We start from the raw sequence: 14,022 nt of genomic DNA on the forward strand, positions 1-14,022 counted from the left end.
ACAGTCTCATCTCCTGAAAATGAGACACAAAAATGTGTAGAGTAGATAAATATATCTACCACATATATTTCACTGGGTTTGTTAAAGTTTCTAACTCAACCAAGATGAGCTGAAACAGAGTTTTTAACTCTAAGTCAACTAAGAAAATGCCAACACATTTAAAAATAATGTAGCTTTAAAAATGTTTCAATCCTTAATCTGAAAAGTAGAATTTCCAATATATTAATACATACAACGGAAAAACCTAGTCTGGAAGGCAGACACTCCTACGTAGCTCTTTGTAGCTGTGTACACACTCAACCTGCTCTTTTCACAAAAAGACAAAAAGCTTTTTCCATCTTGTCTCTAAAGAATAAATAGGTGGATAAAGTTACATTGCCCCTTCAATCCAGTAACATTGTAATTATCAATCTCTTTTGTATATTATTTGTAAGTACCAAAAACCTATTATAAGTGTTAATGTTGTAATACAAATACATATATTTCTGTATTACATACAATTAATATATTTGTTTAGATTTTCCTCCATTACCTAGGATGCAATTTATTATGTTAAAGTGGTTTGTAAATTTACAAATACATACACACACACACAAAATGCATTTCAAAATGTTGTACCAGCATCTAATATGCCAGGGTAAATCTATGATCTCTACTCTATTTAAATGGTGAAGTCTTAAAACCTTCAAAAAAAAATTTAATTTTAAGGACTGACTCAAATTATGGAATTGAAGGCATTTGGAATCTTGATTTACACCTCATCCAACCCTGATTAAATCATCTCTCTCAGACAGAAAACTCTTACCACCAGAAAAGTTGCACTTTGATCAAATTGTATAAGAGTACTTTATGAATTTTTATGTCTTAAGACATTTATATCCCAAATTTGACCTACTCTAGTGATCAGAGTAAAAAAAAGTGTGAAAAATAACTAAATCACACAAGATCTTATCACACATAAAAAATTATAAGTATTTTCATGAAGTGTGATAGGAAATACTAATACAGATGTCTATGCAGTTATTATACTGTATCACATTGTTATTCCATTCTAAAGAACATTGCCTATATTTTTTGTATTTAAATGCCACCGCAGAACTACTCTTAATTTTAATTACATTTTAAATTGACAATACTTTTAAATTTAGTTAATTAAAAATTAATTTAAAATTTTTTGTTAAACTTAATGGTTTGTTTGGGGTTTTTTTACCAAAAAAAGTTTACTATTTCTCAGAAAAGCAACCTGACATTTGTGACAGAAACATTCCTATATTACAATATATATTACATATATTTATCATAATGCAGGCAAAAAATTCAAATGTATTTAGTTCGTAATTTTTTTTCCTCAGTTGGACAAACAATGATAGTGTTGGTGAATATCACCTTTCCAGATCTTTCTGTCTGAATCCCTAATAGACTTTAGTAGGATATGGTGCTATTAAAAGCATGATTATAGCTTTTATTTTGGTTCTTAATCCAAACTCCCCAAAATGCTAAAATCAGATGTTTCCTTAGGGGAAAAAATACCCAACAAATTATATACTTAGGGCTTATCTAACTTAAGCAGTTAAAAAAAACCCACTTTTTCTTCACTTTCTAAAATATTTAGAGTGAACGGTCTCATTTTTCTAATTTCCTGTTTCTGTAAAACACTGCAGAACAAGGTGTTAAATGTTTATAAAATCCCTCTCTAGGATTTAATGAAAATATATCTATTTCTCAAGTTTATTTAAAGTAGAGAGGAAAAGATAACATTAAACATTTACACTTTACCTCACCATTTATCCTGTTTATTCTAAGATATTCAGCATGTGTAATTAAGGGTAGTTTGGTTCATGTCATAATATTCTCTCACATTTGCTGACCCAAAGACATGACAATTCTCAGAAAAGGGTTAGCCATAGGACCCTGAGAAAAGACTCATCAAATTGTTTATGTTAGAGTCACTAAGGGATATGAAAAAGTTATTGAAATACTGACAGAAGGAAGAGACATGATGTTGAAATTTAAGCTGCATAAGTCTAAAGTACTGGGAGAAAAACTGATATTTTAGATGAGTGGAAAAACTAGATTCTAACATAAAGATTAATGAATATGTCAATGGATCTGTGACCCCTCCATATGGTTATGCCTTCCAACATTTCAGATCTTGACCCATTCATGTCATCTCATTTTATCTGACTCCTATCCATGACCTCCTCTAAATATTCCACAGAGGGTTGGGATCCACCCAATTTGCTGGATGCCTTCCCTTAGGTCTCTTAACAAGGGAGTCAAAAAGCTGTCCATCAGTTACACCTCACTCTTGTCACATGACCAGCCCATGTTAATTAATTCATGATTAGCAAATCCTGAATGTTAAAAGTTCTTCAAACAACAAAATATTTGTAGTAGCACTTTTTGTGGCAGCAAAGAGTTAGAAACAAAGTGAGTGACACTTAACTAGTAAGAGGCTAAATAAATTTTGATAAAAGAATGCCATGGAATAGTATAGTGCTATGAGAAATGACAACTATAAGGAATTCAAAGAAGCTGGGGAAGACTCATATGAACTGATGCAGAAAGAAATAGGAATAACCAGGGGAATAATATACAGCTAGTACAAGAGCATAAATCACCAAAAGGAAGCTAAAGTCTTAAGTGTGTGAAAAAACAATCATGGTCCTAGAGAAAAGATAATGAAACATACTTCCTTCAGTCAGATTATCACTGGACTGACTTCTTTATTACATAGGAAGGTTAAATTCTTGCTAAAGGGAAATCATTTTTAAAAATAACTGACAGAAAAACAAAAGGCATCAATAGAATATTTTTTTTTCAAAAAGAGAGCCTTCAAAGAAAAAAGACCATTTTTGTGGTTCAGTCATTCAGTCCTGTCTAATTCATGGACCACAACATGCCAGACCCTTCTGTCCTCCACAATCTCTCAAAGTCTGTCCAACTTCACTGATTCCATGACACTATCTATCGATCTCATTCTCTATCTCCTTCTTTTGTCTTCAATCTTTCCCAAGAATAGGGTCTTTTCCAATGAGTCCTCTCTTTCCAGTGTGTGATCAAAATATTTAAGCTTCAGTATTCATCCTTCCAATAAATAGTTTGAATCAATATAAATTAAATATGAAAAACACCATAGGGGCCCAGAAATTATTCTATATTTGTTTTCATATTTAAGTTTACAATGTTTCTTTTTCTTTTCTTATTATATATTTAAGTTTTAGTATTCAAGTCAAATAAAAAGAGAGATTTATACTGCTGGAGGTATTTTCCACATTGGGAGTTTCCCAGACCCCTGAAATCTTAGCTTTTTTCCATATTTTTCCAATGGTAAAAGTTGTAACTGCTGAAGAAGCTCAAGTAGTTAAAACATGCCTGAATTCCCCACTTAGGCCCCAATTGAAAAGGAACATTAGAAATCAATGCTATTTACATTCAAAAGAAGACTAGACAGTACACAGGATATTTACTCAAGGCAGAAAACCATGCCAAAATATAAGGTGGGCTTCATTTAAAAACCATCTCATGACAATTTTTTGAAAGCTGCCAAATAAAGCAAAAGATCACGAAACAAAAGAGATGAAAGAAAAACTCCAATAACCTTTTCTCTAAGTTCTTTCAAATGATCTCCATATGTTACCTTTTACCATCATGGCATCCCTTCTTGAATTTTGTTGTTATTGAGTCATTTCAGTTGTGTCCAAATGTTCGTGACCCTATTCAGGGTTTCTTGGCAAAGATACTGGAGCAGTTTGCCATTTCCTTTGCCAGCTCATTTGATAGATAGGGAACCGAGGCAAACAGGATTAAGTGATTTGCCCAAGGTCACACAGTCTGAAGCCAGATTTGAACTCAAATTCTCCTGACTCCTAGTCTGGCATTCTATCCACTCTGCCAACTAAATCCTATGGTCTAGAATTTGGCTAAGATGGAAGTCAAGCTCCCTGACTCCATTTTTGTCCTATATTTGCAAATCAAAACATTTGACTTCTCTACTTCACCACGAGGGCAGCTAGGTGGCTTAGGAGACAGAGTGCCAGAGATGGAGTGAGGAAGACCTGAGTTCAAATCCAGCCTCTGACACTAGCTGTGTGACCATGAGCAAGTCACTTAATTGCGTTTGCCTCGGTTTCCTCATCTGTCAAATGAGCTGGAGAAGGAAATGGCAAACCATTCTAGTATCCTTGCCAAGAAAACTCCAAAATGGGTCACAAAGAGTTGGACACAATTGAAATGATTCAACAATAACATTCTCCGTTACTTCTCTCATTCTCTGCAACCTCTCAAAATATCCCTAAAAATGACTTAATCACATTCACCCATTCTTCCTGTAACTGAGGACTGAGTTTATCTGGGCTAGATGCCTTGAATTCATCAAGTACAGCTAGGTGTTTCTCTTACTTGCTATCTCCTCATTTATCGTTCATCTTAGTTCCTATTAGTTAATTTTTTTTCTGTCCTTTCCAGTACATCAGTCACACTCTGGCAAAGAAAGCAGCTGCAAAGTAAGAATGAAGGAACACTGTTGTCAATTATCGTCCCATCTATGCAAAGCAACATCTCTTCTTTCATCCTTTTTTTCCCTCAATATGTCTTAAAAGAAAAAAAACAACTTTGTGTTGCCTTTGCTTTTCTCATCAGCCTCAGCTCATTATAAGTTAACACTTCCAATATTATTCTTAAATACTCTACTCTGACAGAATAAGTGTAATAAGATGAGATCTAAAGGGATGAATTGCCTAGAGCCCTTTGGAAGGAAGGCTACATAAGGAAGAAGCATGAAACTCACCCCATTACCAACCACTCCACAAACCATCACTTTTTCCTAACACAGTTTCTTGCATCTACAACACTTCCCTTGTTGTTAAAAGGCATATGGGGGCAGAAAAGCATAAAAGAATTTCATTTTTAATATTCTATTTGACAACTTTTTGTCCTTTCTTTTATATTCTTTTGGAATCTGACTGAATGACCATATTTAGTATTAAAGATGTCAACAGCATCTTTATCTGGTGAATATGCTCCATGGTCTAAGTTTGGAGCCCTTTCTTCTTAGAACATTTATAAGACACATAATGTTAAACTAAAGTTCATTTGAGAACAGAGGTGCATTATAAACTGGAATAGTTCTGAGAATGATGAAATCCCAATTTATACAGGGAGGTATGCTGCATGAAGCTGAGATAGTTATTAAAAAATTTGCAAGCAGTGGTAAGAAGAGGAAGTTTTTTTAACTGTTAAGTAAAAAAATAATAATAATTTGTTGTAATTTAATTAAATAGGTATATATTTCAAGGGCAGCTAGGCGGTGTACTGAATAAAACCCTGGGTCTGGAATCAAGAAGATTCATCTTCCTGAGTTCAAATTCGGCCTTAGACACTTAGTGGTTGTGTGACCCTGAGCTAGTTACTTAGCCCTGTTTGCTTCAGTTTCCTCATCTGTAAAATGAGCTGGAGAAGGAAATGGCAAACTACGCCAATGTCTTTGCCAAGAAAACTCCAGATGGGGTTATGAAGAATTGAACATGACTGAAAAATGACTGAATGATAACAACAGCAAATATTTTATCTAAGTTGATAAGTCGACTTTCTCCTCTCAATCTTGAAAATATGGAATTTAACAGTAAGGTTCTCAGGTTTTCCAAAGAGAAGAAGGACCAAAACCTCAAATATTTTTATCTAATCAAAAATAATAATCCAAGTTTCCTATGGAATTCATTATTGAAATGTTCAAAAGTAATCCCCTGAACTACAAACACGCAAGCAGAAACCAAAGCATAATGTGAAAAGAGAGAACATAATTAAACAAAGAACTGCAACTCACTCATTGTTTCTATTTTTGGTGCATGGATGGAAAAGAACCTTGACAACATTCCAGATGCCTACGGAGTTGGAATCCAACCTCTCTGTGCCTTCAAATAATGAGAATGCTTGGAAGTTCTTGGAATTTCTCAGACATTCAATCAGTAAACTGTCAGAGTTTAAAAGCCACAACTGCAGATAATAAGAAGGAAAGAAAAAACATCAAAACTGAAATCAAGAGTTACAATGATTCTCTATATGTTCTTCTTAATCTCAAAATCAATCAACCAACCAATCAATCAAGCAGCAAGCATTGATTAAGTGCCCACTATGAGAAAGGCACTGTGTCTCAAGGAATAGGGAGGCCAAATGAGAGGGTGAGAGAAAGATGAAGAACAGCCAGTGGGTATCAAAACATATATGGCATGTATTGATTTTAAGTTCCCAGTCTTATATAGGCACATTTCTTGGGGATGAATGATGAAAAGCAATGAAGAGAAAAACTCCATCTCCTATCTCCATGCCTTAGTATTGGTTTTCCCAACATGCCTGGTAATGCTCATCCTCTTCACCCCTACTTTGTAGAAAACAATCCCTGACTTCTTTCAAGACTCAACTCAAGTCCTACACTCTGCTGGATGCTTGGCCCAGTTCGTCCTGCTTCTAGTGCCTTCCTCTATAAGGCTACTATCCACCCACTCTCTGTACATTTCATATATACCTATTTATGTACACGTTATCTCCCTCATTAGAATACAAGTTCCTTGAAGGCAGGGGCTAGTTTTGATTTTTGTTTCTTCAGTATTTAGCATAGTGCCTTGCATATAGTAAGAAGATATAGAATAAAACATATATGTGTATATGTATGTATGTTTATATGTATATGTATACTGTGTGTGTGTGCATAGAGAAAAACAGAGAAAGACAGAGAGAAAGATAGAGACAGAGAGAGAGAAAGAGAGAGAGATATGGCCAACGATGGAATCTGTTTTGCCTGACTGAATATTTGCTACAAGGATCTTGCTTTTCTTTTTCAATATGGTAAAGGACAGAAAAGAGAGAAAATAGATTTGTTTAAAAAAATAAAATTTAATTTCAAAAAATGCATGTTGATTGATTGATAAGGTCTTTAAGTAAGTCAAAAACAAATCAAAACTCTGACTTCATAGTCTGTGAAATTTCCTTGAAGATTGCTTTAAGTCAGCTTTTCAGCATTTCATAGAAAGTCCTTTTGCAAAGATGGAAGCTGTGTCCTGATAGAAGTTCAAAAGTGATATGGGGACATTCTACTGAGGGCATCTCAGAATCCTCTTTGCAGGATGACTGGACTCTTGGCAGACCTCGGCAAAACTTAATCCATATAATTCAGGGATACCTACAGAGAAAGACACTGTTCAACTACTGAACCTTTCCAACTCAATGGAGGTGAAGGAAGGGCACTATCTTGGAAGAAAGAATGGAAAAAAGCATTTATTAAATATTTACTATGTGCTAGGCACTATGCTAAACTCTTTACAAATATTATCCCATTTGATACTTACAAGCACCCTGGGAGGTAGGTGCTATTAACATCTCCATACAGTTGAGAAAACTGAGGCATTCAAATTATATGACTTGTCCACAGTCACACAGCTGGTGTCTTGAGGCCAAATTTGAACCCAGGTTCAGTCTTCCGCTCACTGTACTGTCTAATTGCCAGATATATCTCTGAGGATCCATCAACATGACAAATTAAATAAAAATGTTCAATAAAAGCTCATAATCTGTGATATGAACATGTCTCCCATGGAAAATTTATTACAAAAGACTACAGCTCAACTAAATTTAACAGATATCTATTGTGTGCCTATTTATATACAAGGTCCTGGGTGAGGTAGGAGAGAGAGAGAGAGAGACAAGCAAGACAAGGTTTCTGGCCTCAAGAGAATTTAAAAGAAACCAAGTCAAATAACTAGAAATGGTAACTCATTTTAATTAGTTATATTATTATATCATCTTCATTTTCCAATATTTCCCTCCCTTCTACCACATGAGGAGCCATGCATTCAAAGAAATTTTTTAAAGTGAGGTGAAAAAAATCACGTCAGCAAAACTTCCCAATTCATGAACCAAATCTGACACTATATGCCGTGTTCCACACCCATAGTCCCCCACCTTGGCAAAGAAGGGAGGAAGGGCCCACCCTCATAGAAAAGAGAATTTCTTACCAAGATGTAGGTTTTTCCATCATGTCCTTGAACAGTGAATCTAAATGTGCTTCTAGCAGAGGACAGTTCCACCAGACACTGAGCAATAACACTCTGTACAAACTGAGACCTGTTTGAACAGAAATCAATTTTCACAGTGTGTTTCTCATAATAACTGTAACTGGCGAGATGAGCCAAAAATACCCACAGGGTGCTTGAAAGTCAGAGACATCTGGATGCCATACTTTTCTGCATACTGCTGGTTTTCTCACAATCTGGAGCAGATGTGGATTTAATACATTTTAATGTGGTAACATGTTTGCTTTCTTCTTCCAATTTTTACTATGACCCATTTCTTAGCCCAGGAACCTAGCCACTTTCCACTAATTCAAAATTAAAGAAATGCCCCAGCAGACCAAGACAAAAGATCTACTAGGGGGCAATTCTGAACTGTGAAGTTTCAAAGGAAAATGAGAAAAGGATTATACGTTACCATCTATATATTTGAAAGGTAGTGTGACAAAGGGAGAGTACTGTACCTGAAATCAGGAAGACCTTAGTTTACACTTGGGAACTGAGTGAACATAAGCAAGTCACCTAAACTTGCTAAGCCCCAGTTTCCTTATCTGTAAAAAGGGAAAGAAAATATCTGTTGGACCTACCCCACAGATTTGTTATGAATTGTAACTGAAATATTAAAGCACTGTGAAAATGTCTACAATATTAATAGTTGATGGTGTTAGTATTATTGTCATGATGTAGGCTTTCTTTTAGTTTATACAGAATCTGAATTCCGAGGTGAAGATATTTACAGTCTAATATACTCAAGGCTGAATATGGCCAGATTACTATGAATTCAGATACCAACAAGACCAAGATATAGAAATGTTGCAGTAAATTTCACTATAAGAACAAAAAGATTTTGAAAACATAGAACCTTGTAGGATGCAAGGGAAGTATTATTTTGCCATAATAGATCTTCCAATGATATATAAATAGAAAGGACTACTAGGAAGTTAATCCATAATATCTCTTGAATTTTAAATGTCAGTTTAAATAACCAATGGTTAATTATTAAGAACACAAGGAGAAACAGGCTCCAAGTTCCTGGAGAGGAGAAATTCTATCATATGTTTCTTTTGTAACATGCAGAAAGGCACCATGGTATAACAGGATTAGGGTAAAGAGAGCCAGACTTGAATCAGGAGGACGTAGGTCCCACCTTTGATACTAATTCTGGACAAGTCTCCAAACTCTTTGTCCTCAAGTAATTCTCTAAGACAGAATCTGTAATGAGGTGATCCATACTAATGAAGGGGCTTCCTCATTGGATATGTCCTACACCAATGAAAATACAGCTCCAGACCCTCCCCAAATAAATACCCCTGAATACTTGGTATCTAAAAAGAGCAAAGGATATCTGCAGGGAAACCTATAACTAGGGAAAAAAATGTCAGTCATATAGCTAGAGATAACTGAGAGATAACTGATGGAGAGTTTTCACACCCTCTCAGTAGTCACCTAATGTCAAGAGAACACAAGGAAGAAATCTAGCACGTTAGGCAGACTGTCTGTGTCAAACCTGTAAAAGGAGATGGATGGATTGGCATGGGGGCAGCACTTGTAGTCCTTGGATCTGGGAAGGCTGAGATTGGTGGAGCACTTGAATATGGCAGTTCTGAGCTGCAAGAGGGCTAAAGCCAATGGATGCCCACACTAAGTGTGGAACCAATATGGCGAACCCCAAGAGCAGGGTAGGGACACTAGGACACCTCAAAAAGGGCAAAGAGGGCCAAGTTAAAGTTTCCATGCCAATCAGAATTGTCATCAGGCCCATGAGAGGCTGCTGACTTTCTAGCATGTGTGAGATGGGAAGATCTAGTCCCACAAAAAAAAAAAAAGGTATAGATAAGAATTGCACAGGACGGACAAGCATGAATGGGTGATATTCTGTCATAATGAAGGAATTACAGTCAATTGTGCCATAATGTTTCTTTCAAGAACTCAAATTTCTTCCAATGCAATTGGACATATCAGGTAAAATTCTGAGCATACCATGAATTTCAATTTGCTTATGCATGAATTCTTCCATGAGAAACAGTGAGAACGTAGAAAACTTTATCATTTCAGTAACTCATAAGTTGCAACCGTTCTAATGCCCACTTCCACAAGAAAATTTTAAAGTGCCATATTTATGGTATGTGTTTGGGTACAGTAGAAGCTATGGGTTGAGAAGGGTGGGTCCACACACCTCCCCCTACTCCCCCTATAACCATCTGTCATGGCCTACTCACCTGGGGCCTAGGCAGCCTAAAGTCATGGACACTACTGTTGGAGTATTTTTTGTATTTATTGGAGTAGTTATGTATTTCTTAACCACTTAACCATGTGGAGAACGGTGGTAGCATTGTTATTAGGTGCCTAATTTTTCTTTACGTGTCACCAGCAAAGTATTTAAGCATTATGCCCTTAACCCTCATTTTTTCTGTAAGTTCCTTGGCTTTTATTAAGCAATTTTGCAAAATAATGTGCATTTGAGAAACGCATATCCCTTGTCATGACAGAACTGACGATACTCACATCAATAAGATCACAGATTCCCTGGAATAATGGCTCACCTAGCACAGTGCTATCCACAAAACAGGCTCTAGATACATTTTCTTTCATTGAGAGACTGTGACACAGTTCAAAAAATACAGGGATTAGAGGAAGAAACTAAAGCTATCTACAGTCATATGAAAAAATGCTCTAAACCACTATTGATTAGAGAGATGCAAATCAAACTAACTCTGAGGTACCACATCACACCTATCAGATTGGCTAACACAGAAGAGGGGGATGATAAATGTTGGGGAGGATGTGGGAGAGGTGGAACACTAATTCATTGCTGGTGGAGCTGTGAGCTGATCCAACCATTCTGTAAAGCAATTTGGAACTGTGACCAAAGGGCTACAAAAATGTGCATACCTTTGACCCAGCAATATCACTTCTAGGACTGTATCCCCAAGAGATCATAAAAATGGGAAAAGGTCCCACATGTACAAAAATATTTATAGCATCTCTCTTTGTGGTGGCCAAAAACTGGAAATCTAGGGGATGCCCATCAATTGGGGAATGGCTGAACAAGTTGTGGTATATGAATGTAATGGAATACTATTGTGCTATAAGAAATGATGAACAGGAAGACTTCAGAGAGACTTGGAAGGACTTATATGAACTGATGCTGAGTGAAAGGAGCAGAACCAGGAGAACTTTGTACATGGCAACAACCACAGTGTGTGAGGAATTTTTCTAGTAGACTAAATCCTTCACAGCAATGCAAGGACCTAAAAAATTCCCAATGGTCTCTTGAGGCAAAATGCCTTCCACACCCAGAGAAAGAACTACAGAATTGGATCACAGAATGAAGCAGACCACTTTGTCTTGTGTTATGTTTTGTTCTATTTCATAGTTTCTCTCATTTATTTTAATTCTTCTATTCAACATGACTAAGGTGAAAATGTATGTAATAAGAATGTATGTGTAGAACCTATATAAGATTGCACACCATCTCGAGGAGGGAGTGGGGAGGAAGGGGAAAAAAACTAATATATATGGAAGTGATTGTAGAAAACTCAAAACAAATAAAATAATTTAAAAAAACACAGGGATTGTGATCAGAAGACTTGGGTTCTAATCGTAGCTCTGTCACTTATTAGCACTGTGATCTTGGATGTCATAACATCCTCATTTATTATAAGACTAGCCCTAACCAGCTTCACTAGTTAGCTGTGAGAACCAAATATAGTATGAAATAAGTTTTGAAAATTATAAAATGTTCTATAAATGTAAGGCACTTATTATTTCAATGCTGCAAAAAGTATCAATAAATCTGGATCCATACACTTTTGTCTATTACATTATGTAACCAAAACAAATTCTAGGATAGAATAAATTCTCTCCGCAATTCCCTGCATCATTTGAGACTAGAAAAGAAACTCAATTTGCTATTTGTACCTTGGTATCATGTCAAAATCTCTCCCAGATGGCTGGATAATTATCTCTGTGATATAAAACTTTGTGGTCCCTAAAACAGGAAGAAAAAAATTTAAGAGGAAGCAATTCCCACAATAATACTAAAACATAAAACTTTCATTTCATACATCCCAAAATCAAATCATGACATTTTCAAGTTAAATATTTAAAGCCCTAACGAAATAACATTATTGTGAATCTTTTCAGAATTCCTGAGTCAAGACTTGTGATCAGTTTTCTATGGGGGCTACAGTAGAAAATGTATGGGACTTGCAGTGATGGATCTGGGTTTGAATTTTGTCTCTGCTGCTTACTACCTGTAGATGTAACATTAGGGAAGTCACTTGAATTGTCTTAAATCTTCATCTGTAAAAAATGATTTGGATTATATGGCCTCTGAGATCCTGTATAGCTCTAAATCTATGACCATATAATTCCACGGAACCATTCTGACACAACAGGTGCAGAGTGTAGGCCACCTACATGAAAATATACATACATACATATATATATATATACACATACACACACATATACATATATATGTATATATATAATGTATATTTTTGCTATTTAAAGAGCTGTACTCACAGATATATTGTCCTCTCTCCTCTCGTCCCATGAAGATAACAACCTGCTGCTAGCGCAAAGAAGTAGAGACAGCTAGATGGACAGAGCATTGAACTTGGAAGTCAGAAAGAGCTGAGTTCAAATCTTACCTCAGACACTCACTGTGTGACCCCAGGAAAGTCACTTAACCTGCATTTCAATTTCATCATCTGTGAAATTAGGGAGCTGGACACAGTGACCTCTAAAATCCCTTCCATCTCCAAATCTATGATCCCATGAACTTGTCACCTGGTAGCCAAACTTCTAGTAATAAGCCCTCTTAATTAATTAGACTAGTCATCCAAGAACAGAAACATATTCCTCACCAATCCATATCTGAAGCTTTCCATCAAGGTAAGATCTACCAGAGTTTATGCTCCCATCTGAATCTTCAACATTGGCAGGAAGCAGTCTTTTGCCTCTTTTTGTATCTCCAGGGGTCAGCACAGTGCCTGAGTTGATAAATGTTTATTGATTGATTGAAATGGATCTATGACCTTATAGACATGGATCCTACAGACTACCATTCCTCCAGGCCTTTTTATCCTACAAGACTCTTGCCAGGTTCTTCCAAAGTTCCTCCACAAAGCATCTACTCAACATGATGAGGAAGGAGGTCTTCCTACACATTTACCAAGTCCTAGTTCAATGTCCTATCACAGCACAGAGGTAGCACTGTATTATCAGAGGCTATACCAGTGGACTATAACTCTGGCACATTCTGCCATGTTGAAAAGGCTTTGAAGTAGAGTTATCAGTGATGAACTAAATCTGTTATCAGAGGACCAATATGGCTAAGTCTGAAGAAGCTCATCAGTAGTTGGTGGATGACCAGATGCAAAATTCTTTATTAACAGCAGTCAATGAAGCAAAGACAAATACAAAATGGGACTTCACTGCTGGTAGCACTCTTATTCACTTTCCACAGAATACTGCAGTGAAAAGATGGAAAAAAAGGGCAGAGGGTATTAAAGAAAACACCAGTTTTTAGACCACCAATAAACATCAATTTAAATACTGGGATTCTAAACATGAAATCTTTGTCCACTGACCAATGAATTGATATGCCACTGGAGCAAATGCACTACATCAATTTCAAAAACTGATTCTTGCAAAATTCAGAAGACAAAGTGAAGCTGCACCTCTTCCTTAGGATCTCCTTGGACAGACAGGTAGAGAAGTTGGTAGAGCTAATATCAATGCAATTAAAAAGAATTTCATGGCTTGGTCACCTTACCTTGTTGCACTTATAAGCATAAGCAAAAAGAGTTCTCTAATAATAATGGCAGCTTATATGCCAATATCTGGATAGAGAAGTAAAATTTAGATCTTTCAAAGTCAAAATATATATTAATACTCTGCGATTGCCATATAGAGTTGAGCAGGAAAGGATGACAAAAAGTTTGTTGGA

General features: G+C 36.1%; 1 protein-coding gene across 20 annotated transcripts in view; it reads right to left on the bottom strand.

The window, feature by feature from the left end:
• Positions 1–14,022, bottom strand: part of UBE3D (ubiquitin protein ligase E3D) — a 216,679-nt gene that overhangs the window by 148,471 nt on the left and 54,186 nt on the right. For 10 of the 20 annotated variants that reach the window (XR_011974386.1, XR_011974390.1, XR_011974388.1 and 7 more), the window contains 4 exons: positions 12,938–13,063; positions 11,985–12,054; positions 8,010–8,118; positions 5,825–5,994 (listed from right to left, as the gene is read on the bottom strand). Coding sequence is in view for 12 of the 20 variants with exons in the window: in XM_072642687.1 (XP_072498788.1) it covers positions 5,825–5,994; positions 8,010–8,118; positions 11,985–12,054; positions 12,938–13,063 (475 nt within the window). In the remaining 8 variants the exon portion in view is untranslated. Of the gene's footprint in view, positions 1–5,824; positions 5,995–6,964; positions 7,178–7,343; positions 7,510–8,009; positions 8,119–11,984; positions 12,055–12,937; positions 13,064–14,022 lie in introns of those variants that run through there. The other 10 variants (XM_072642686.1, XM_072642688.1, XM_072642685.1 and 7 more) reach the window with 7 other exon arrangements.

The sequence above is a fragment of the Notamacropus eugenii genome, chromosome 2 (genome assembly GCF_028372415.1).
Source record: "Notamacropus eugenii isolate mMacEug1 chromosome 2, mMacEug1.pri_v2, whole genome shotgun sequence".
NCBI classification, from domain to species: domain Eukaryota; kingdom Metazoa; phylum Chordata; class Mammalia; order Diprotodontia; family Macropodidae; genus Notamacropus; species Notamacropus eugenii.